Genomic DNA, 26,174 nt, shown 5'->3' on the forward strand with positions numbered 1-26,174 from the left:
GTCAGTTGAATACAGAGTTACAATATCAAATAGGAGTAATGCAATAGTAGGTTTAATAATGAATAAAAAAATAGGAAGACGGATAAGCTTCTATGAACAGCGTAGTGATCGTATTATTATAGCCAAGATAGACATGAAGCTCACACCCACCACAGAAGTCCAATTCATATTCGAACTAGCTCCACAAATGAGGAGCAGATTGAGGAAATGTATGATGAGTTAAAGAAATTATTTAGATAGTTAAGGGAGACGAAAATTTAATAATCATGGGGGACTGGAATTCGACAGTAGGAAAAGAAAGAGAAGGAAAATTAGTAGGTGAATACAGACTGGGGAAACGAATGAAAGAGGAACTTGCCTGGTAGAATTTTGCACAGAGCATAATTTAATCACAGCTAACATTTGGTTTAAGAATCATGAAAGAAGGTGGTGTACGTGGAAGAGACCTGGAGACGCCGGAAGGTTTCACATTGAATTATAATCGTAAGACATAGATTTCGAAACCAGGTTCTAAATTGTAAGATATTTCCAGGGGAAGATGTGGACTCTGACTACAATTTATTGGTTATGCAGATTAAAACTGAAGTAATGGAAAAAGGTGGGAATTTTAGGAGATGGGACCTGGATAAACTGAAAGAACCAGGTGTTGTATAGAGTTTCAGACGGAGCTTTAGGAAACGATTTACAGGAATAGGCGAAAGGAACACAGTAGAGGAAAAATGGGTAGCTTTAACAAATGAAGTAGTGGAGGCAGCAGAGGTTCAAGTAGGGCTAGTAGAAATCCTTGGGTAACAAGTAGAAAAGGAGAAAATATAAAAACGCACTAAATGAAGCAGACGAAAGGGAATATAAACGTCTAAAAAATGAGATCGACAGGAAGTGCAAAATGGATTTGCAGGAATGGCTAGAGAAGAAATGTAAGGATGTAGAAGCATATGTCAGTAAGGGTAAGATAGAGCCTGCCTGCAGAAAAATTAAAGAGATCTTTGGAGAAGAGAGAACCATCTGTATGAATAACAAGAGCTCAGATGGAATATCAGTCCTGTGCAAAGAAGGGAAAGCAGAAAGGTGGAAGGAGTGTATAGAGGATCTACACAAGGAGATGTACTTGAGGGCAATATTATGGAACTGGAAGAGGAAGTACATGAAGATGAGAAGGGAGATATGATACTGCGTGAAGAATTTGGCAAAGCACGGAAAGACTTGCGTCGAAACAAGGCCCCGGCAGTAGACAACATTTCGTTAGAGGTGCTGATAGCCTTGGGAGAGTCAGCCATCTGGTGAGCAAGATGTATGAGACAGGCGAAATACCCTCAGACTTCAAGAAGAATATAATGATTCCAATGCCAAAGAAAGCAGGTGGTGACAAGCGTGAAAATTATTGAACTATTAGTTTGATAAGTCACGGTTGCAAAATAATAACACGAATCCTTTACAGAAGTATGGAAAAACTGACAGACGCCGACCTGGAGGAAGATCAGTTTGGATTCAGGGGAAATGTAGAAACACGGGAGGCAATACTGACCCTACGACTTCTCATAGAAGATAGGTTAAGGAAAGGCAAATCTTCGTTTATAGCATTTGTAGACTGGAATTCTCTCTTTCAAATTCTAAAGGTGGCAGGGGTAAAATACAGGGAGCGAAAGGCTATTTACAATTTGTACAGAAACCAGACGACAGTTATAAAAGCCGAGGAGCATGAAAGGGAAGCAGTGGTTAAGAAGAGAGTGAGACAGGGTTGTGGCCTATCCCGGGTGTTGTTGAATCTGTATATTGACCAAGCAGTAAAGGAAACAAAAGAAAAATTGGAGTGGAAATTAAAATCCATGGAGAAGAAATAAAAACTTTGAGGTTTTCCGGCGACATTGTAATTCTGTCAGATACAGTAAAGGGTTTGTAACAGCAGCTTAACGGAATGGACAGTGTCTTGATAGGAGGATACAAGATGAACATCAACAAATGCAAATCGAGGATAATGGAATGAAGTCGAATTAAATAAGATAATGCCGAGAGAATTAGATTAGGAAACGCGACACTTGAAATAGTAGATGAGTTTTACTACTTGGGAAGCACGATAGTAAAAGTAGGGAGGATGTGAAATGTAGGCTGTCAATGGTAAGAAGTGTGTTTCTGACGAAGAAAAATTTGTAACATCGGGTATAGATTTAGGTGTCAGGAAGTCCTTTCAGAAAGTATTCGTATGGAGTGTATGGAAGTAAAACGTGGCGACAAACAATTTAGACAAGAAGAGAACAGAAGCTTTTGAATTGTAGTTCTACAGAAGAATGCTGAAGATTCGGTGGATAGATCACGTAAACAATGAGTAGGTACTGAGTAGAGGTGGGGAGAAGAGAAATTTGTGGCACAATCTGAATAGAAGAAGGAATCGGTTGGTATGACACATTCTGAGGCATCAAGGAATCACCAGTTTAGTACTGGAGGAAATCGTGGAGCGTAAAAATCGTAGAGGGAGAACAAGAGATGAATACATGCAGAAAGCAGATCCAGAAGGATGTAGGTTGCTGTAGTTACTCGGCGATGAAGAGACTTGCATGGGGTAGAGTAGCATGGATAGCTGCATCGAATCACAAAAACAACATACCATCGTCATACAGTTAAGGCTAACCGCCCATTGACCTTCTTCTGTGCGGATGCACACGTATTGCCCGAACTCTTATGGGTCTCTGTCAGATTGTCTGCCGCGATTAATGAGTGTAATGGGCAGGGGCACTACGAATGTAGTGTGTGGACATTAAGTTGGGAAAGTGGGCCTCACGGGGAGCGTGCAATGGATGAGTCCCTGCAGTCGCACTATCCTCTGTGCCCTCGGATGGATAGAGCGTCGGCTATTTAAGCAGGGGATCCCGGGTTCGAGTTCCGATAGGGGCACACATTTTCAACTCTCCTCCTTAATGTGTATCAACGCCTGTCGACAGCGTAGGGTCTTGGTTTAATTATCATTTCAAAACAACATTCATCTCTTGATCTCTCTCTACAAATTTTACCTTCCACACTTCCATTCAATAGTAATTGGTGATCGCTTCATGTCTCAAAATGTGTCCTATCAACTGATCCCTTCTTCTAGTCAGATTGTGCCACAAGTTTCTTTTCTCCCCTGTTCTGTTTAGTACCACCTCATTAGTTACGCGATCTACCCACTTACTCGTCAGTGTTCTTCTGTAGCAACACATTTCAATGGCTTCCATTCTCTTCTTGTCTGAAATGGTTATCGTTCACGTTTCACTTCCATACATGGCTACACTTTATACAAATACTTTCAATACTTTCAGAAGAGACTTTCTAACACTTAAATTTATATTCGATATTAACAGTTTTCTCATCTTCAGAAACCCCTCTATTGCCATTGCGAGTCTTCATTTAATATCCTCTCTACTTCAGCCATAATCAGGTATTTCGCTGCCCAGTTAACAAAACTCGCCTACTACTACCCATATAGTAGAGCTGCACGACATCGGGAAAAATTACGGCTGAGCTTTTCCCTTGCTGTCAGGCGTTCGCAGTTGCAACACAACGAGGTCGCTTTGGTTGATGCTAAAATGACATATCAGTCAACAATCTAGATTGTTGCCATTGCAACTACTGAAGAGGCTGCTGCCCTCTTCAGGAGGCACACATTTGTCTGGTCTCTCAACAGATACTCTCCCGCTGCGGTTGCACCGCTATCCGTATCGGCTATCCGTATCGCTGAGGCGCGCAAGATACCCCACCAACGGAAAGATCCATGGTCCATGGGGTAGAACTCATTTTTGAATTACTGCATATCCATAATTGTAACATACTGTTTCCATCGCAACAGTATATACCAGAAGATAGAATTACTTTATTCCGAAACCGATCGTAAACAATAAAACATCATTAGTTAAACCATTGTTGGGGTTTTATTCATTTAGTGGGAAGTCGACCTGTTACGATTGCCGTTGCTCTGCGAAAAGAACTCATTTGAGAATAGTGTCTGATTCTGAAATATAAACTGAGGTGTCTTCTTTTAACCGAGATATTCGTATTCTACATCTTCTGTACGAGATTGATCGGCGAATATTTGCTAACCTCAGACCAATGATTTTCTCTATCGAGCTAAGTAGCTGTTTTCTTTCTGCTGTGAAATTTCAGATCCCTTGTATGAACACTATTGTTTGCTAAGCCTTTCCTAATTCTGAGAAATATTTATTTGCTCTTTGTCATATATCTTACATATATCCAAAACTCATCAATTAATGTTTCTTTTCGTTCACAACCTTTAAGTATGTTAATAAATTATCTATTTTTGCTTTTTTCTCCTGAAGTTAATTTGAGACTTTGGCAGATGTTTTCTTGACTCCAATCAGTGTTAAAGCTTTTTCTTTGTCATTATATTCAGCGTTTTCACTATATAGGATGATAGTGCTGTTGGTCAATAAGATTCAACAGTTGAAGGATTTGTTGGGCTTCAGTACAGGAATAATAACATGTGTGGTTCAACTTTATCTGGGTTTCCTGGACGATAATTTATTCACTATTTGCAATAAGAAAATGATGGCTTTCTAAGCTAAATAGCTGAACATTGGCTAGCGTATATTGTCAAAGGCAGGAGTCGTACTGGAGTTCAATGAATGAATTGTTTTCTGTATTTCCTTTTCCGTAGAAAGAATTGAAAATGGTTCTTCACGTATTATTGTCTGATAGTAACTATGATTTATCTGGCATAGCTGGTGGCGCAATTTTATCTACAAAGTTTTTTTCAATCATGCAAAATTAACAGCTTTTGTAGTTGAGCTCAGTTATTTACAGGGAAACTTTCAATTTCTTCGATACATTCGTGTCGCATCTATTTCTAAGCGGGGTGCACTGTGCCTTCCATTACGTCCTAGTTCCTTTTTCCAAAATCTTCTTCACGTCGGCGTTAATACTTCTGTATTTCTAGTAATTATCTAACTTCTGATGATTCCTATACCACATTAATACAGGAGACGTCGAGCTATAGCTGTTGAACATTCCACAGTCCCTCTAAGCTATGTAATACGTATTTCATGGTTGAACTGTACTCACAACAATGCATTTCTTTTAATCTTATTTTTGTTTGTTTCTGTATTTTCCCAGTAAATATTCAGACTGATTTTGAAAGCGACGTGAGCCTACCGTATAAGTTATAAAGTCTCAGTTGTTGTCAGGCAGAAGAAAAGGGGAGAAAAGTGTAACATTGATAATTGATCTTCTTCTTAGTGACGAAATAGTAGTTGTCGCTGAATAATTGCTCGGAACTTTTAGATTGCCAGCTGTGGCTCCTAATATTTGGGTTCTATGTGCATCGTCCATTTCACATCACCATGTATGACGGTGTGCGCCGAAGTCCTCGCTTGTTAATAATGGAAGGTACAATGGCGTGAAGAGATTGGGACATTAAAAAATGGAACATCGAGTCAGCAACGCTGCTTGGAAGACGCCAAGTTTGCTTGGTTTGCTTTCTCGTTTCCCCAAACTACCATATGTCGTCGTACCCAACATAGTACTACATATTTCCCATGCTTTTCAAGAAGATAAAATGTATCTTATAATGACTGAATCATTTTCCAGGTGGGTACATCTGCAGTAATGCTATATGGGTATTATAAGGTGCTTAGGGAATTCGAGCAAATAGAAATTTTTGCTCTGATGACGCCTCATCTGTTTGGAAGCCTTTAGGTTACCTCGGGATGCTGCACTAAATACACTCCTGGAAATGGAAAAAAGAACACATTGACACCGGTGTGTCAGACCCACCATACATGCTCCGGACACTGCGAGAGGGCTGTACAAGCAATGATCACACGCACGGCACAGCGGACACACCAGGAACCGCGGTGTTGGCCGTCGAATGGCGCTAGCTGCGCAGCATTTGTGCACCGCCGCCGTCAGTGTCAGCCAGTTTGCCGTGGCATGCGGAGCTCCATCGCAGTCTTTAACACTGGTAGCATGCCACGACAGCGTGGACGTGAACCGTATGTGCAGTTGACGGACTTCGAGCGAGGGCGTATAGTGGGCATGCGGGAGGCCGGGTGGACGTACCGCCGAATTGCTCAACACGTGGGGCGTGAGGTCTCCACAGTACATCGATGTTGTCGCTAGTGGTCGGCGGAAGGTGCACGTGCCCGTCGACCTGGGACCGGACCGCAGCGACGCATGGATGCACGCCAAGACCGTAGGATCCTACGCAGTGCCGTAGGGGACCGCACCGCCACTTCCCAGCAAATTAGGGACACTGTTGCTCCTGGGGTATCGGCGAGGACCATTCGCAACCGTCTCCATGAAGCTGGGCTACGGTCCCGCACACCGTTAGGCCGTCTTCCGCTCACGCCCCAACATCGTGCAGCCCGCCTCCAGTGGTGTCGCGACAGGCGTGAATGGAGGGACGAATGGAGACGTGTCGTCTTCAGCGATGACAGTCGCTTCTGCCTTGGTGCCAATGATGGTCGTATGCGTGTTTGGCGCCGTGCAGGTGAGCGCCACAATCAGGACTGCATACGACCGAGGCACACAGGGCCAACACCCGGCATCATGGTGTGGGGAGCGATCTCCTACACTGGCCGTACACCACTGGTGATCGTCGAGGGGACACTGAATAGTGCACGGTACATCCAAACCGTCATCGAACCCATCGTTCTACCATTCCTAGACCGGTAAGGGAACTTGCTGTTCCAACAGGACAATGCACGTCCGCATGTATCCCGTGCCACCCAACGCCCAACGTGCTCTAGAAGGTGTAAGTCAACTACCCTGGCCAGCAAGATCTCTGGATCTGTCCCCCATTGAGCATGTTTGGGACTGGATGAAGCGTCGTCTCACGCGGTCTGCACGTCCAGCACGAACGCTGGTCCAACTGAGGCGCCAGGTGGAAATGGCATGGCAAGCCGTTCCACAGGACTACATCCAGCATCTCTACGATCGTCTCCATGGGAGAATAGCAGCCTGCATTGCTGCGAAAGGTGGATATACACTGTACTAGTGCCGACATTGTGCATGCTCTGTTGCCTGTGTCTATGTGCCTGTGGTTCTGTCAGTGTGATCATGTGATGTATCTGACCCCAGGAATGTGTCAATAAAGTTTCCCCTTCTTGGGACAATGAATTCACGGTGTTCTTATTTCAATTTCCAGGAGTGTATAATATATTCATTGGGAAGGCGAAGCATGAAGACATAGAGAATACGACTGAAAAGCGAAGACGGTCTCCTAACTTCGAATCAGCCACATTCATCTCTAGAAAAAGCATTTCTTCCCATGGATCTTAAACAGTCTCGTTGGCCATGGTCCATTGTTGAAGTAGGAGCGACTTCAGACGTAGCCCAAGGAAGTTCGTTTTGACCCTTGTTGTTCATTTGCCACCTTAATGAACTAACAGAGAATATTAATAGTTAACTCGTAAATTTCTCAGGTGATGGCGTTGTCTGTAATCAATTACTATGCGAAACACGGTGCTCAGATATTCAAAATTTAGGCAAAGATTAGTAACTTGCGTTACATATTTAGAAACGTGAAATTGTGTCCTTCGAAAAACGAAGAAAAGTATTATCGTTCTACTACAATACCAATGAATAACAATATCAGTGAGTCAGCTTATTCAAGTTCCTGGCTGTAACAATTTACAGGTACAAAGGAAACAATAATCGGCTAGGTAAAGGAGGTGGCAAACTTTGGTTCATTGGAAAGAGGCTGGGAAAATGCAGTGAGCAAGGAAAAAGGAAATTGCTTACAAAGTACTCGTGTCATCCACCGATAAAATTGCGCAACTCATACCAAATGGGATTAACAAAGGATATTAAGCGAAAACAAAGCAGAGCAACACGAGTGGTCACAAGTATGTTTGAATCACGAGAAAGCGCCAAGAAAACTCTGAATAAATGTCAAGCGGCAGACGCTTAAAGACAAACGTAAACGAAGCCTACTTATAAAAGTTCCAACTGCTAATATTACAGGAGGTATCACAGAATGTACCGCAGCCTCCTGCGTACTTGTCCCATTTGGACCTTGAAGACCAGGCTACTCACAGCGGGCGCAGAGGCATTTAATCGGCTATTCCTTCCTCGCTTCGGACGAGAAGGACTCTTAATAAGTGGCACGATGGGAAGTTGCTCTGCCATACCCCGTGAGTCGAAAAAGTTTCGAGATTGAATTCGTAAAAGAATAGAGAAATGTTAGCATGGTGGTTTTAATGGTTTGGGTGTTCTATGTAAGTTCCTCCGTCCCACTTGAGTACACCAGACAGAATGTTCATATAACTACGTGAAATTGAGAAATTGACAGGAAACTCCTCCTTTGGGAAATTATTCAGCTAGCGCGTCACATGGGGTCCTATGAATAAAACGGAGAATGTACTTTGTTCTCGGAATTTCGGAGAACACGCTCAGGTTCGCATGAGTAAAGCGAGACGGAGAATATACTCACTTGAGAATCTTGTTAGCTTGAGTAAAAGAGTGAGAGAAGTTGCTCATCGTGAAAAACATTCTCCGATATCATATCAGTACAAGCATTCTCCGTTTTTTGAAATGAGCACTGTAGTATACTAGGAGCTGAGTAAGATCCGCTGTGGTTCAGTTTTATCGAGCTTTTGCTAGTGAAACTGGCCGAATTTATGTTGCTCGGAAGAAATAAAATCATATACAGGGTGTTACAAAACGGTACGGCCGAACTTTTAGGAAACATTCCTCACACACAAAGAAAGAAAATATGTTATGTGGACATGTGTCCGGAAACGCTTACTTTCCATGTTAGAGCTCATTTTATTACTTCTCTTCAAATCACATTAATCATGGAATGGAAACACACAGCAACAGAACGTACCAGAGTGACTTCAAACGCTTTGTTACAGGAAATGTTCAAAATGTCCTCCGGTAGCGAGGATACATGCATCCACCCTCCGTCGCATGGAATCCCTGATGCGCTGATGCAGCCCTGGAGAATGGCGTATTGTATCACAGCCGTCCACAATACGAGCACGAAGAGTCTCTACATTTGCTACCGGGGTAGACAAGAGCTTTCAAATGCCCCCATAAATGAAAGTCAAGAGGGTTGAGGTCAGGAGAGTGTGGAGGCCATGGAATTGGTCCGCCTCTACCAATCCATCGGTCACCGAATCTGTTGTTGAGAAGTGTACGAACACTTCGACTGAAATGTGCAGGAGCTTGCGACCGAACCTCCGAATCTTTCCATCAGTAAATGGGGTATGTTCTCAAGTGACTCCGTTGTTTTAACCCCTCCACTGACAGAATGACCCGCTTCCTACTTCCGTATGTATAAAGCCAATACGGACTTGTAGCTGTCACGCCTTTGCGCTTACTGCTACGTATTTTAACCGTAAATAGCTCAGCCCTAATGGTAAGAGTTAGTAGTGAATTCTGGCGTTATTAATCTTTGAAGACAGCACAGCTGCCACAAGCTCAGCTCACTTTTACTCCACTCCTACCCTCGCCATTACACCACATTAACTAGGTGCTACATGGACCTTGCTAAATTCACTTGCGTATACATTTTTGACCGTTACTCGCCAGTATTTACCTATTGGATTAGTACACTCCTAACCGGACTATTTCTCAAAGAGCTGTGACGATTGAACGGGTTCGATCCACGGTCTACAGCGCCCTACAGTTCACACGGTAACACTGCCTACCTGACCCACTTAACTTGGTAGTGAGCTTATGTATCCAATCACCACTGCTAGCAGCAGTAGATAATCCTATCAGCACGACGAGAGCAGCAGACTTACCGTTGAATCCTCCTGAAAATACTTATAACTACGGTCGCCAGCTCTGAAGGAGCAAAAGAATAAATCAATTTTTTGGCTCGTTTCAAAGTGAAACGGCTTGAGTTGAATTTTAAACTTAATTCTGAATATTACTATTTCTGATCATTCTAGGTGATTCTACAAAGCAAATACTCTCTCAATTTCTGTGAGTTGGCTTGGTAATTACCACCAAGACAATTTAAACAACTTAGGTTAACAAACTTCTACCCTTCAACTTATTTAATGATTTTGGGATATTACTCTTTGGACAATTGCTATAGAATTAGTTAAGTGACTTTACTTGAAAGGTTACTCAGAAAATCTTAAGTAACTATAAATAGGCGACTCATTCTGGTGTGACCATTGCTCTTTTCTACATTCTTAAACGCTAAAGTATCCTACAACCAGAAGAACTGTAAATGAAAGAGGCGATGGTGGCCTCAGTCTGATTTCACTACACTATGTTTCAGGTTACTACACTTTACAATGAAAAACATGCGTCGTAATTTTACTCATTACTATATTCTGTCCTCTGCACTTGCACAAAAGAAAACTGGTATTCTCCTTTTACATGTATACAAAGTTCGACTTAACAATTTCAAGCAGTCTTGCCTTGGGTAGACGTGTCGGTGCTGGTGGTGGGATGCATGTGGCTAACGCAACTCTTCACGCCTCATGCCCTTAATGGCGGCTGGAACTACGAGCTGTAGCACTCGTATAAGCTACTGCACGTCCGCCATAAAATCTGGGCGCAAGAACTCTTACACTCAGCCCCAGTGGCATAGAGACGGCTTCGACAACCATTCGTCGCGTTCCACTCCACAAACGGCGACGATATTCGCCTCTTCGCTGTTGCACAATCACTTTTGCGTGAGCACAGTTACGCACGTCCGCTCACGACAACACTCCCCAGGCCATCTCATTGTTCAGTCCCTGTGTCTCCAGCTACCTCTAGCTACGCTCGTATCACCAAGAGTGGGGGCGTTCCCCTACCACCTTTTCACCGAAATCATTTAGTATTTAAGAATATTTATATTTATTACCCTGGAGTTCATACCAGTCATAATAATTTACTACTAGCGCCTTATAACATTAAATCATACAGTAATAGCTTATAATTACCAAGAAAAAGAATACATTTGACTCCGATAGCTTAGCGCATTGTCTGAGACAGCGCTAATTCCCAGTTTCGCCAATAGATGGCATCAGGGTGCACTCCCTGGCAGTCTCACACCAGCGCGCCCGTTTTCGACGCGCGGGCTCCAAATTACTGTCAGCCCACCATCATTTCAGTTCCGTTACAAGCTCCATCGTGCATGAACCACATGTTGTGTCGTACTTGTAAAGGCACATGTTCTAGCAGCACAGGTAGAGTATCCCGTATGAAATCATGATAACGTGCTCCATAGAGCGTAGGTGGAAGAACATGGGGCCCAATCAAGACATCTCCAACAATGCCTGCCCAAACGTTCACAGAAAATCTGTGTTGATGACGTGATTGCACAATTGCGTGCGGATTCTCGTCAGCCCACACATGTTGATTGTGAAAATTTACAATTTGATCACGTTGGAATGAAGCCTCATCCGTAAAGAGAACATTTGCACTGAAATGAGGATTGACACATTGTTGGATGAACCATTCGCAGAAGTGTACCCATGGAGACCAATCAGCTGCTGATAGTGCCTGCACACGCTGTACATGGTACGGAACAACTGGTTCTCCCGTAGCACTCTCCATACAGTGACGTGGTCAACGTTACCTTGTACAGCAGCAACTTATCTGACGCTGACATTAGGGTTATCGTCAACTGCACGAAGAATTGCCTCGTCCATTGCAGGTGTCCTCGTCGTTCTAGGTCTGCCCCAGTCGCGAGCCATAGGCTGGAATGTTCCGTGCTCCCTAAGACGCCGATCAATTACTTCGATCGTCTTCCTGTCGGGACACCTTCGTTCTGGAAATCTGTCTCGATACAAACGTACCGCGCCACGGCTATTGCCCCTGCTAATCCATACATCAAATGGCCATCTGCCAACTCCGCATTTGCAAACATTGCACTGACTGCAAAACCACGTTCGTGATGAACACTAACCTGTTGATGGTACGTACTGATGTGCTTGATGCTACTACTGTAGGGCAATGAGTCGCATGTCAACACAAGCACCAAAGTCAACATTACCTTCCTTCAATTGGGCCAACTGGCGGTGAATCGAGGAAGTACAGTACATACTGACGAAACTAAAATGAGCTCTAACACGGAAATTAAGCGTTTCCGGACACATGTCCATATAACATCTTTTATTTATTTGTATGTGAGGAATGTTTCCTGAAAGTTTGGCCGTATATTTTTGTAACACCCTGTACACACAGCCCAAAGAAATGCAGAAGAGAGTTACTGTAGAAGTTTATACAGGTTTAGCAACAGAAATACTATTTGGCTAGTGAACTTCCTTCCCGAAAATCATTAAAGAATCGCGGGTGATGTTTCAAAGAAGCTGAAACGGAAACATTTTCGTGCTATTCATCAGACCCAGTTTTTCTGACTGGTGTGGGAGAAGACTGGTATGTGGCTTGGTTCAAATGGCTCTGAGCACTATGGGACCTAACTACTGCGGTCATTAGTCCCATAGAACTTAGAACTACTTAAACTTAACTAACCTAAGTACATCACACACATCCATGTAACATATTAAGGGCTGCTGTTACTGTGTGACGAAAAATGTGAATCTTCTAAGTCAATGCAGCCTAGAGATATGGCCATTATGTCACGTAATTTGATATTCGCAAACTCAATTGTCAAAACATATAATGTACTTGCTTTTGACGTATAAATACTGAAACTCGGCAAGAAGAAAGATTCCACTGTACAGATAAGGAAAAATCAGAAAATTTTTAATCTATAATTACATCGCACAAAAAAAAAACATTTCTTTTCGCATTTGTTATTCGATTTCAATCTTTAAATTAAAACGTTCTCGTAAGTCTGGGAATCCTTTGGACCGATAACAGGAAAAAAACAGTCGAGATCGTCGATATCAGAATGCATGAACCGCATGCATACATAATTAGGCTGATATGGAACTCCCGCTGCACGGGGTAGCCGAGCGGTCGAGGGGCCTTGCCACGGTTTGCGCGGCTCCCCCCGTCGGAAGTTCGAGTCCATCCTCAGGGGTGGAAGTGTGTGCTGTCCTTAGCGTAAGTTATTTCCAGTTAGATTAAGTAGTGTGTAAGCATAGGGGCCGATGACCTCAGCAGTTTGGTCACACAATACCATACCACAAATTTCCAAATTTATATGGAACTCCCTGTGCGCAAGTCCTACTCGCACCTGGCCAATTATTTATTCATACTACCCATTGCCTCTAATGTTGGTTCGATCACGAAAGTGTTTACCCTTCATGTCAATTTCTGCAATTTGTCGTTTTTCTATACGTTAGTATTGACAACACCAAGTTTCGTCACTCATAATTGCTCACGTTTTGGATTTCGAACAAGTCGCCGAAGGCGTCCATGCATCGTTTTTGTTCGGGAGTGAAGGTGTGCCGGATTTACATTGCAAATAATTTTTCCATCTTCAAAATACACGGAAGAGTCAAAGCAACTAGTACATGTGCCTAATATCGATAGGGCCCCCGTGAGCACACAGAAGCATTGCAACACGACGTTATGTGGACTCGATTAACGTCTGAAGTAGTTCTGGATGGAACAGACACCATAAGTCCTGCGAGGCTGTCCATAAGTCCGTAAGAGTACGTGGGGTTGGAGACTTCTGAACAGCACGTTGGAACGCATCCCAGATATGCTCAATAATTTTCATGTCTGGGAAGTTTGGTGGGCAGCGGAAGTGTTTAAAATCAGAAGAGTGTTCTGGAGCCACTCTGTAGCAATATGGGACATGTGGGGTGTCACATTGTGCTGCTGGAATTGCCCAGGTCCGTCAGAAAGCACAATGGACATGAATGGCTGCAGCTGATCAGACAAGATGCTTACGTACGTGTTACTTGTCAAAGTCGTATCTAGACGTATCAGGGGTCCCATATCACTCCAACTGCACATGTCCAACAACACACAGAGCCTGCACCAGCTCTGCTGACATGCAGAGTCCATGGATTCATGAGGTTGTCTTCATACCCGTATACGTCCATCCATTCGATACAATATGAGACGAGACCCGTCCGAGCAGCAAATATGTTTCCACTCATCAACTGTCCAGTGACCGACGGTCCCAAGCGAGACGTAAAGCTTTGTATCGTGTAGTCATCAAGGATACACTAGTGGACCTTCTGCTCCGTAAGCCCATTTCGATGACGTTTCGTTGAATAGTTCGCACGCTGACACTTGTTCATGGCCCAGCACTGAAATCTGCAGCAAGGGTTGCACTTCTGTCACGTTGAACGATTCTCTTCAGTCGTCGTTGGTCCCGTTCTTGCAGGATCTTTTTCCGGCACCAGCAATGTAGGACATTTGATATTTTACCAGATTCCTGATATTCACGACACGCTCGTGAATTGGTCGCACGGGAAAGTCCCCAGTTCATCGCTAACTCGGAGGTGCTGTTTCCCATCGCTCGTGCGCCGACTAAAACATCACTTTCAGACTCACTTAAATGTTGATAACCTGCTACTGTAGCAGCAGTAACCGATATAACAACTGCGCCAGGCACTTGTTTTATAGAGGCGTTGCCTATCGCAGTGCTATATTGTGCCTGTTTACATATCTCTGTATTTGAATACGCATTCCTATACCAGTTTCTATGGCGCTTCAGTGTATTATGCAGAATTAATTGAAATCTTCATTTATAGATGGTGCTCCACTCCAAGTTGTGACACTAGCTTGCTGACACATTACTTCACTGACTGGTGGAATCAGTTGTTTGCGGATTTTAGTTAAAGCTGTCACTCAGCGTTGACGTTGCATATACGGCATATATAAAATCAGTCTCTGTCCTTTTTGGGCGGGCAGTGTAGACTTTGCAGTAATTTACAGAACGTGGGTGGAAATGTGGATGACCTGATGTTTGTCTCCATGTTGCAGGCGAGTACAGCTGCCTTAAAGTGGAACTGGTGTTTAAACGCGAGTTCCGTTACTACATGGTGCACATCTACATTCCCACTTTCATGCTGGTGATAGTGTCGTGGCTATCGTTCTGGCTGGATCAGAGAGCCATCACGGCACGGACGTGCCTGGTGGTCACCACGGTGCTCACCATCACCATCCAGACCTCGGGCGTCAGAGCGTCGCTGCCCGTCGTCAACTACGTCATGGCCGTCGAGGTGTGGCTCGGGATGTGCGTCTCGTTCGTGTTCGGCGCTCTGCTGCAGCTGGCGCTGGTCAACTACCTGGCCCGCAGCGAGGCGCGCCGAGGCGCCGCCAAGCGGCACAACCGCCTCGTCGGCCCGGAGCACTCCGCACAGCTGGAGGAGATCAGCGAGGCTCTCGTCGAGGACGGCAGCGCGGCATTCGCTATGGTAAGCGCGCTGCCTGACAGCTTCTGACATAGAAACGCTCCAAAATTACACTGAGGTCGCAGAAGACAAGTGATATTGTCATGCACGTACACTCCTGGAAATTGAAATAAGAACACCGTGAATTCATTGTCCCAGGAAGGGGAAACTTTATTGACACATTCCTGGGGTCAGATACATCACATGATCACACTGACAGAACCACAGGCACATAGACACAGGCAACAGAGCATGCACAATGTCGGCACTAGTACAGTGTATATCCACCTTTCGCAGCAATGCAGGCTGCTATTCTCCCATGGAGACGATCGTAGAGATGCTGGATGTAGTCCTGTGGAACGGCTTGCCATGCCATTTCCACCTGGCGCCTCAGTTGGACCAGCGTTCGTGCTGGACGTGCAGACCGCGTGAGACGACGCTTCATCCAGTCCCAAACATGCTCAATGGGGGACAGATCCGGAGATCTTGCTGGCCAGGGTAGTTGACTTACACCTTCTAGAGCACGTTGGGTGGCACGGGATACATGCGGACGTGCATTGTCCTGTTGGAACAGCAAGTTCCCTTGCCGGTCTAGGAATGGTAGAACGATGGGTTCGATGACGGTTTGGATGTACCGTGCACTATTCAGTGTCCCCTCGACGATCACCAGTGGTGTACGGCCAGTGTAGGAGATCGCTCCCCACACCATGATGCCGGGTGTTGGCCCTGTGTGCCTCGGTCGTATGCAGTCCTGATTGTGGCGCTCACCTGCACGGCGCCAAACACGCATACGACCATCATTGGCACCAAGGCAGAAGCGACTCTCATCGCTGAAGACGACACGTCTCCATTCGTCCCTCCATTCACGCCTGTCGCGACACCACTGGAGGCGGGCTGCACGATGTTGGGGCGTGAGCGGAAGACGGCCTAACGGTGTGCGGGACCGTAGTCCAGCTTCATGGAGACGGTTGTGAATGGTCCTCGCCGTTACCCCAGGAGTAACAGTGTCCCTAATTTGCTGGGAAGTGGCGGTGCGGCCCCCTACGGCACTGCGTAGGATCCTACGGTCTTGGCGTGCATCCGTGCGTCACTGCGGTCCGGTCCCAGGTCGACGGGCACGTGCACCTTCCGCCGACCACTGGCGACAACATCGATGTACTGTGGAGACCTCACGCCCCACGTGTTGAGCAATTCGGCGGTACGTCCACCCGGCCTCCCGCATGCCCACTATACGCCCTCGCTCAAAGTCCGTCAACTGCACATACGGTTCACGTCCACGCTGTCGCGGCATGCTACCAGTGTTAAAGACTGCGATGGAGCTCCGTATGCCACGGCAAACTGGCTGACACTGACGGCGGCGGTGCACAAATGCTGCGCAGCTAGCGCCATTCGACGGCCAACACCGCGGTTCCTGGTGTGTCCGCTGTGCCGTGCGTGTGATCATTGCTTGTACAGCCCTCTCGCAGTGTCCGGAGCAAGTATGGTGGGTCTGACACACCGGTGTCAATGTGTTCTTTTTTCCATTTCCAGGAGTGTATACAGATGGTGGTAGTGTCGCGTACACTAGGTATAAAAGGCAGTGCATTGGCGGACCTGTCATTTGTTCTCAGGCAATTCATGTGAAATTGTTTCCGACGTGATTATAGAAACACGATGGGAATGAACAGACTCTGAACGTGGAATGGTAGTTGGAGCTAGAAGCATGGGTCATTCCATTTCGGAAATCGTTAGGGAATTCAGTATTACGAGATAAACAGCGTGAAAAGTGTGCCGAGAATACCAAATTTCTGACATTACCTCAGTGCCAGTGCTAACAGGCAAGCAACACTGCCTAGAATAAGTGCAGGAATCAATGTGGAACGTACGATGAACGCATCCGTTAGGACAGTGTGACAAAATTTGGCGTTAATAGCCTATGGCAGCAGACGACCGACCCGAGTGCCTCTGCTAACACCACGTCATAGTCTGCAGTGCCCCGCGACCAAATTGGTTGGATGTGGCCTGGTCAGACGAGTCCAGATTTCAGTTGGTAAGAGCTGATGGTAGGGTTCGAGTGTGGCGCAGACCGCACGAATCCACGAACCCAAGTTGTCAACGAGGCACTATGCAAGCTATAATAACTCATATAGTGTTGGCTGTGTTTAAATGGAGTGGACTGGGCCCTCCGGTCCTAGTGAACTGTTCGTTCACTAGAAATGCTTATGTTCGACATCTTGGAGACCAACTGCAGCCACTCATTGACTTCGCGTTCACAAACACAGCTGTTCGCGATTGTTTTGAAGAACATTCTGGACAATTCGAGCGAATGATTTGGCCACCCATATCTCCGGACATGAATTCCATCATATATTTATATGACATAATCGAAACATCAGTTCGTGTAAAACATCCTGAAGCAGCAACACCTTCGCAATTTATGAACGGCTACAGAGGCAACATATCTCAATAGTTCCGCAGGGGACTTTCAGCGGCTTGTTCAGTGCATGACACGCCGAGCTATTGCACTACACCGAGCAATAGGAGGTCCGCCTCGATATTACCAATGACTTATCACCTCAGTATATTCTTAGATGCAGAAATGTGGTCGATATTATTTGCCTGATACATTAAGTAGCAGAGAAAAAGATAACACACACAAACACACACACACACACAAACACACACACACACACACACACACACACACACACACAAACACACACACACACACACACACACACACACACACACACAAAAACAGACACACACACACACACACACACACACACACACACATACAAACAGACAGACACACACACACACACACACACACACACACACACACACACACACAAACAGACACACACACACACACACACACACACACACACACACACACAAACAGACACACACACACACACACACACACACACACACACACAGACACACAAACACACACACAAACAGACACACACACACACACACACACACACACACACACACACACACACACACGCGCCCGCTCTCACACACTGAATAAGGAAGCCCATAAAAAATATTCGTGGACAAAACAAAAAAATTCTTACTACATTTGCTCACGGACATCGTGAAAGTGAACACGTAGCGCACTGTCTACCCGTTCCCAGGAACCCGTTGACAGACGCGAAGAGATATCCAGATGCAATGAAAGTAAGCTCCTGCAGACACTGTCTAATTCTCGCATAGTATAACGGATGTTTTCCCTCACCTATGCCATCGTGGCTTGTTGTTTCATCCTCTTGGTGGCCGCAGAGGCTATATAATGTCGGTATAGTTTGCCGGTCTAGACATGTGATCAAAAATGCGAGAGCGCGCAACAGTTTGTTTCTCTAGCGGAGACAGCTGCTTGTCATCTTCAGATGCTTACTATGGATTGCTATGAGTAGCCCTTTGTCTCCCATAGTAGCTAACCTTTTTACGGAAGACTTAAAGGAAAAAACATCTCAGCGGTGTTGAAACCTAAATGTTTCTCGAGATACGTTGACTTCACCTTTGTAGTTTGGCCACACAGAGCAGCAACGTTTCCTGCATTTCTGGAACACCTTAACTCCTTCCATCCGAGCATTTGCTTCAATATGGAAGTAGAAATAAATGGAAGTAGAAATAAATGGAAACCTCCAGTTCTTAGGTGTCTTAGTCCGCAGAAAAGAAGACGGTTCCTTGGATCACAGTGTGTTTCGTAAACCACACTGACCTATATCTACGAGCTACGAGCTGCCATCACCCATCTCAACGCACTGGCGTATGACGGACTCTCGTTCATAGGGCTAGAGTTATCTCAGATGCAGGGAGCTTATCAGCAGAACGTAGCCATATTTGGTCTGTGTTTGTACAAAGCGGTAACCCTGATAAACAGATCCGTGATGCTTCTCAACCTACATGCACTAAACCTCAAGAACAGCTAGAAGAAACGCAGAACTCCACGAGGATGGTTTTTATATCCTCTGTTGATGGCGTGTCCTTTAAGATTGGTAGGCTGTTCAAGAAACATCAAATAAAATGCGTCTTCCGGCCTCCAGCGCGATTGCAAGCTATGCTGGGTTCCGTTAAAGACAACCTAGGTCTAAGGAGACCAGGGATATATAAAACCCCGTGCCAATTTGGGAAATCGTATACTGGCCAGACGTGTCGCACTGTTAAGGATAGGTGAGCTGAACATAGACGTCACACCAGATTGGATCAACCAGAAAAGTCTGCTGTTGTCGAACACTGTCTTGAGACGGAACAAAGCACGAATTACCGACAGACAAAGATCCTTTCGTACACTTCCAGGTACTGGGAGAAGCATTCGAATTACGTATAAGTAACGTCCTGGATTATAGACACACAGGGTTTCAACTCAGCAAGGTATTGAAACCAGCACTGGCGATATTAAGGCATCATCGAAAGCAGATGAAAAAATTCGAGTCAACACAGACGGAGAATCGGAGTCCGCACATTTAAATTGGACGCCAAGAGTCTGCCCTTTGTCTCCCATAGCAGCTAACCTTTTCACGGAAGACTTCGAGGGAAAACGCTTCGGCGGTCGCGTATCTTCCGCGTCGCGCATGCGAAGACCATGGCCTGTTTCTTCCGGCTGGGGCATTGGATGTCGCCGTGCTCGATGATTCGTCTCCGATTACGTTACAGCCCAACCCCTTGGCGCCTGCTCTTTTTCACCGAGTTCAGGGTATATATTGGCGAGCCACTGCAGCGACACCTCAAGTAAGCATCTGAAGATAACGGGGAGCTTATTCAACATTATCCGACACGACGGCTGTGAACCAATGAAACAATTATTACGTCGACAAAGGCTCAAACAGTACTGAGATAACGCTAATCACAAATTCGATATTTACAGTGAAACAGGTTCAGTTAAATCATATTAGCACACTTCTAACCACCTACAAGAGCATTGACTTTTGGGCGCGTCAGGTCTGAAGGTGGCTCTGCACAAAGACAAAAAGGGAAAGCGAGATGGGTTTTGCTTCGATATGGTGACAGAAAAGGGCAATATACCGTCCATATTGCCAAGTCTTACAAGGTTTCACTGCGGATGACTGTGAATTAAACCGCGTCCCGACTGAAGTATCCCCACGTCGCTGTTGTTGCAATCCAGCGCTATCCTCAGCAAGGCGCCCGAAGGCAGACTAAATTTCATTGTCTGCTGAGGGTCATATAAGAAAGTAAACACGGTTGATAAAATGTGGGGAACCTTCCGATGTGACATGCAACTCCCTTAGCGCGTGAATAGGGTCAATAAATTTACATTTAGTAGATAAAACTGTGAAAAACAGATAGAAACAATATAACACACAGTTAAAACAATTTATATAAGACCCAAGTAGTACAGAGACTTATTAATGGAATTAAGACGCAATTACAGAAAAAAAAACTGAAAAGTAATATGACCATCACCACATATAAATAATACAGACACTACAGTATACCTTAAGCATAGAGGATAAACAACATTAACAACAACGCTAATAAAACTGAACGCAACACGATAATATTGACACACAAATAAACACATAGAACAGCAAATATATTGAGAAAAAAAGACTCACTCGTAGCATGCAGAAAAAGAAATACATTCGCCTTACGCTTTCAACCAGCAACATCAAAACCGAATACCGAGGACGAACTAGGTATATATGGCTTGCATTGTTAAAATTGCAGATCTGTGAACGTAGAGATGACATGTAGGAATTCCAAAACGCTATTTACGGAATACATTCGAATCTCGATATATGGCCTTTGGTCAACAAATACGGTACAAGGTATGAAGGCTGTAAGGATGAACCTTAACAAAAAGCTACGCACACCTGCAATAAGCTTTCGTTAAAACAGAAGAAAAGCAAGCAAAAGACGACAGAAGTGCTTTTTAGAGGAGTAGGATTTCTATCAACACAGTTTCATCCTCTTCCTTCGGTCTCTAGTAATGAACGGCACAGGCGACGTTACTCCATACACGGTAATATCGCAAAGCAGATACACTTGAGACATTATGCACACTATTTATAGAGGACATGCGTACAGACTGATGATCGCATCACATCGGAATGTCACGTAGTACTGATAGGTGAGTGTGAGGTTATAAGAGATTCTCCATTTTATAAAAATCGAGATTATACCTCTTATCTGAAAGTGCTAACAATTTTAGTTTCTGCTTTTATCAGGGGCTAAAACAGTAGTCAAAACAGTGTGCTTAACAAAGTGCATATGATGAACTGTACACAATGCAGCGACTGAAAGAAGATGAAAGCCTTCCACAAACGTTCAGAGAACTCAGATTTGCAAAACATGGGAAGAACAGCTCTTCGAATGCAGTTCACATCGTCTTTTTCCCTGTCATACGCATCTTTTTTCTTACTAACTGCGTAAAAGCACAACAACTACATTTCATTGATTCATTGAGAGTAAGCATTTTCATAAATGCACATGCTTTTGTCTATGGGCAATGCAGAATTTTTCTGTGACCCTGGATTACAAATTAAAAAAGTTTCTATTTCATTAATTGCATTTCATTCGGGTGAGAACTCTCCTTACATATCGATCCCGATCTACGAAGGGAGAAGTAATTAAGAACAAAATGAAATATGCCAGAGAACAGTGTATGAAGGAACTCGTTTCCAATGACGTTATCAAGATAGAGAATGATGGGAAGTTCAAAAATTAAAAATGCTGGGAAATTAAAAAATTAAAAGGTGGACGCGGGGAAATTAAAAAAATACTAAGATAGTGAAGGATAGGAAATATAAAAATGCAAGATGGCAGATGGGAGTAAATGTAAAGAAAATTGAAACAGGGCAGTAAATATTTTTCAGCTAATCACAATGCTTGATGGCAGTATTCAATTATTTATCAAAAATATTTTCATAGGAGCGCACACACACACACACACACACACACACACACACACACAAGCACACATTTTACAGAGCGCTAAAAAGGACCTGCACGCTCTGAATTTTTTTGCATCTTAAAAGTATTTATACAAAAATTACGGAAAGCGTGTAACTTACAGTATTTCAAACCACTTTACCGAGAGCTCAAAAGTATGCAAACGCTCTGATTTTCTTGTGGCGCCATATTCAAAAGTATTTTATCAAGAAATAGCTAGTGTTTATCTTGCAGTAAGTCAAAGTAATTTACAGAGTGCTCAAAAGTATCCGAATACTCTGAAGTTTTTGTGCCGTATTCAAAAGTATTTACACAAAAGATACATTAAATGACACTAGCGTACGTTCATAGCTTTATTTCTGGTATAAAGCGCAATGGAGCCTCAAATTAATTACTTTCCACACCTAAATTGTTCTATGAAGCCTGTCAAGCGCTCTAAGGCAAGAAGGCAGGCGTTGGCAACGCTGAGCATTTAGCTTGTCCCGACAATCTTGTCTTGCCGACATAAAATGCATTTGACTCTGAGCTCGGTGTAATATGACGCCCATGCTGCATTGCAAAACAAACATGAGCACTATCACTGATCGAACTTACAGCTTAAATTGCACTTGTTGACGAGTGTTAACAAAGTAAACAATGTTATTCTCACGTCAAAACTCGTCTCTCACTGCTCAGCAGTATTCGAAATTTCACATATATTTCGCTCGTTACTACTGAAAAGAAAAGGCAATGTTGACTACTAAATTCTCAGATAGTGAAGTTTTCAGTCCTGTGTTATTGCATTAGTTTTTGATGCAACAACGTTCAATAGTGACGTTATTGCAGTGACTGTAACCATTTTCGAAAAATGTGCCGGCCGGTATGGCCGAGCGGTTCTAGGCGCATCAGTCTGGAACCGCGCGATCGCTACGGTCGCAGGTTCGAATCCTGCCTCGGGCATGAATGTGTGTGATGTCCTTAGGTTAGTTAGGTTTAAGTAGTTCTAAATTCTAGGGGACTGATGACCACAGCAGTTAAGTCCCATAGTGCTCAGAGCCATTTGAACCATTTGAAAAGTTAGGTAAAGTATGTAACTTGCAGTATTTCGAAGTACTTTAAGTGCTCAGAAGTATCTGAAAGCACTTAATTTGTTGTGTCATATTCGAAAGTATTAACATGAAGTAGCACTTTAATACTAGTCAGATTTCCCATTTAAGGCACAAGGGAACCTTAAGTTAATTATTTCCCACATCTGAATTGTTCAATGATGATTATTAATTATCACAAGGCATGTAGGCTGGCATTGGCGAGACCTAGCTCGCTCACTAAGCGTTTTGCTTGTTCCGACGTGTCTTGTCCTACTGTTAATCAGCACAAGCTACGTTTTATCAGCACAGAAGTTAGATCAGCAGTAGTGATCACTTGTGTTACGCAATGCGGCATGGTGTCAAGTTGCACCGAGCTGAGAGTCAAATCCATTACAATGTCAGCAAAACAAGACCTGTCGGAATAAGCAAAACGCTCATTGAGTCACTTGGGCCCCACTTTGTGACACTTAACAAGTATCACTGAACAATTTTGTTGCGGGAAATAATTAAATTGAGGTTCAGATGTGCCTTGAACGGGAAATCGAACTATGTATGTATGCAAGTTCTGCTTTATGTTAATACATTCGAATACGAAACAAAAAATTCAGGATATTGAGACACTTCTGAGCACCTTGTAAAGTACTTCGAAATACTGCAAGTTACATACTTTACCTAAATTTTCGATAAATACTTTAGAATGTGGTGCAAAATATATTCAAATCCTTTGGATACCTTTGAGCACTGTGCACCGCACTTTGAAACACCCCAATTTTCACCCTTTACGTAATATTTTGGATGAATAATTCTGAATACAGAGTACAAAAAAGGTTCTGAGTGCTCTAATACATTTGAGAATTCTGTAAAGTATCATGTGTGTGTGTGTGTGTGTGTGTGTGTGTGTGTGTGTGTGTGTGCGCGCGCGCGCTCTTGTGTATTGTTATGAAGTTTTAGCACTCCAGGAAACTGGTGTGTGCTTACGATAATTATTTTGATAGGTAACCGAATACTGTCAGTTTGCACTGTGGTTTCCCGCCATGATACATATTTTTCAACGTTTCCCACTGCTTTGGATTACTAAATATCCTGTCCACCACTATCCTGTATACTATTTAAATTTCTGGTCACAGGCCATCTTTAATTTTTAAATTTGTTGCAATACACCATCTTAAGTTTCTAAATTTATCGCCGTCTTCCATCTTTAATGTTAATATTTGGAGACGGGTCATAGTGGGCTGTCTGTCTAATGGAGCAGCAACTCATGTATGCTGTACTGCCGGCACGGTGCATAGTAACACTAGCGAGACAACAATAGTCGGGCCAAATCCAAAGTGACCGTCTGATCCTGGCCAGCGCTATTCTCTTTTACGATCTGATGTCAATTTGAACTCACAAATACTAAGCATGTTTCCAGTTTTGGTGGTTTAGAGTACTCTCTGGTGTACCGAGTGAAAAGGTTTCAATTTGTTTACATTTTTGACGGCACAAGCCACATCCCGTGTAAGTAATCGAAAAACACCAGGCTTCATATCTCTGTCACTACTAGGTTTTGGCTCTGGATGAGTGATATTCTCACAAAAATTTCGTCGGTTCTTACAATTTATTTGTAGCAGCTGCAGCGACATAAACATTGCAAGAGATTTTGAAACTAAATAACCAATCTTGTTCAAACCTGAGACTATTCTGTAGTCATACATGTAAATTAACGTTATAGTATGGTTCCAGATAGATTATATAATTTCAGACATTCTTGTCAACATCGCGGATTCTCTGTAACAATGGTTTTTTAATAAGTTCAATTTATTGTATGCAAATACTCGCTAATAATATTGTGTTTATACATGTCTGACTACATAGTCACTACCACTAACACACGTGATGCCCAGGGGATGTATCATAATGTATCAATCATAATTCGAAATACTAAGTTCATTTCAGCAGACTACAGTCAACTCTAATTTCACCTGTACTCTAAATGTGGACTGATCGTTATACAGCTGACCCCTAGAAGAGATCTCGGTTTATAATTTCATTTTTTATATTATACAACGCGATTCCACTGTCCTTACCAATTTGTTTTATGCAACCTGCAACACTTCCAAAAACCAAGTGTGTGAGCTTCATATTCCCTCGCTCGCTATGCGGAAACAATTCGTCCTACAGGAAAATTAACAGGATCTTTTTATAGGAAATTTAGCGTAATGTAACTTTGTAGTGGGATATGTGTTCACTGAAGGCCACGGTTAAAATGTCCTGTTTATTTTTTCTGTGGGACTAACAGCTTGCGCGAGAAAATATGAAAACCTCGCGCATGGTTTTTGCAGTCGTTGCGGGTTGCGTTAGACTCACAGGGGCAGTTGAATATGGCACTGAATGACACAAGCGACTGCTGTGGTGGGAAGTGACGGGCTGCGGCGCTTTTTGCAGAAGCTGCTGGAGGAGCAGTCCAACAGCCCCACGGCTGACAAGGAGGCGGCGGCCCAGGGCGGAAGGTGCTCGCCGCGGCAGTGGTGGCGCGCCTGGATGGCCAGCTTCCCCACGGGCTCGCAGCGCGCCGATGCCGCATCGCGCGTCCTCTTCCCTCTCGCCTTCTCCCTGTTCTGCCTCGTCTACTGGTGCGTCAACGCCTCCGGATAACAGCAACACCAGTTGCTCGGCAGTGTCCTACGATAGTAGTGGAAGTAACCCTCCACACATATTCGCAGATGCACAAGCATTTGTACCTATTATAGAATGAAAAATAAGTATTAAAGTACTGTATAATTCTCTATTCATCATTACTCTTACTGTATCGACATTACTGTTCGACGGCAATTTCGTTATACGAGGTTTGTCCGGAAAATACGTATAAAAGTTGAATAATAACTTTATTTTACAATTATTCAGGTATTACAATATGGTCTCCTTCAAAGTACTCGCCCTGAGACGCGATACACTTCTGTCAACGCCGTTTACACTGTTGATAATATTGCTGAAAGTCTTCAGTTGTGATGTTATTCAGATGCCTTGTCGT

General features: G+C 44.0%; 1 protein-coding gene across 1 annotated transcript in view; it reads left to right on the forward strand.

Annotated features, from left to right (window-relative positions):
- LOC124789538 (glutamate-gated chloride channel-like) overlaps positions 1-25,931 on the forward strand; it is a 131,564-nt gene extending 105,633 nt beyond the window's left edge. The window contains exons 9-10 of the mRNA XM_047256937.1: positions 14,785-15,218; positions 25,589-25,931. Of these exons, the coding sequence (XP_047112893.1) occupies positions 14,785-15,218; positions 25,589-25,798 (644 nt within the window). The 3' untranslated portion in view covers positions 25,799-25,931. The remainder of the gene's footprint in view (positions 1-14,784; positions 15,219-25,588) is intronic.
- Positions 25,932-26,174: the final 243 nt, after the last annotated feature.

The sequence above is a fragment of the Schistocerca piceifrons genome, chromosome 1 (genome assembly GCF_021461385.2).
Source record: "Schistocerca piceifrons isolate TAMUIC-IGC-003096 chromosome 1, iqSchPice1.1, whole genome shotgun sequence".
NCBI lineage: Eukaryota > Metazoa > Arthropoda > Insecta > Orthoptera > Acrididae > Schistocerca > Schistocerca piceifrons.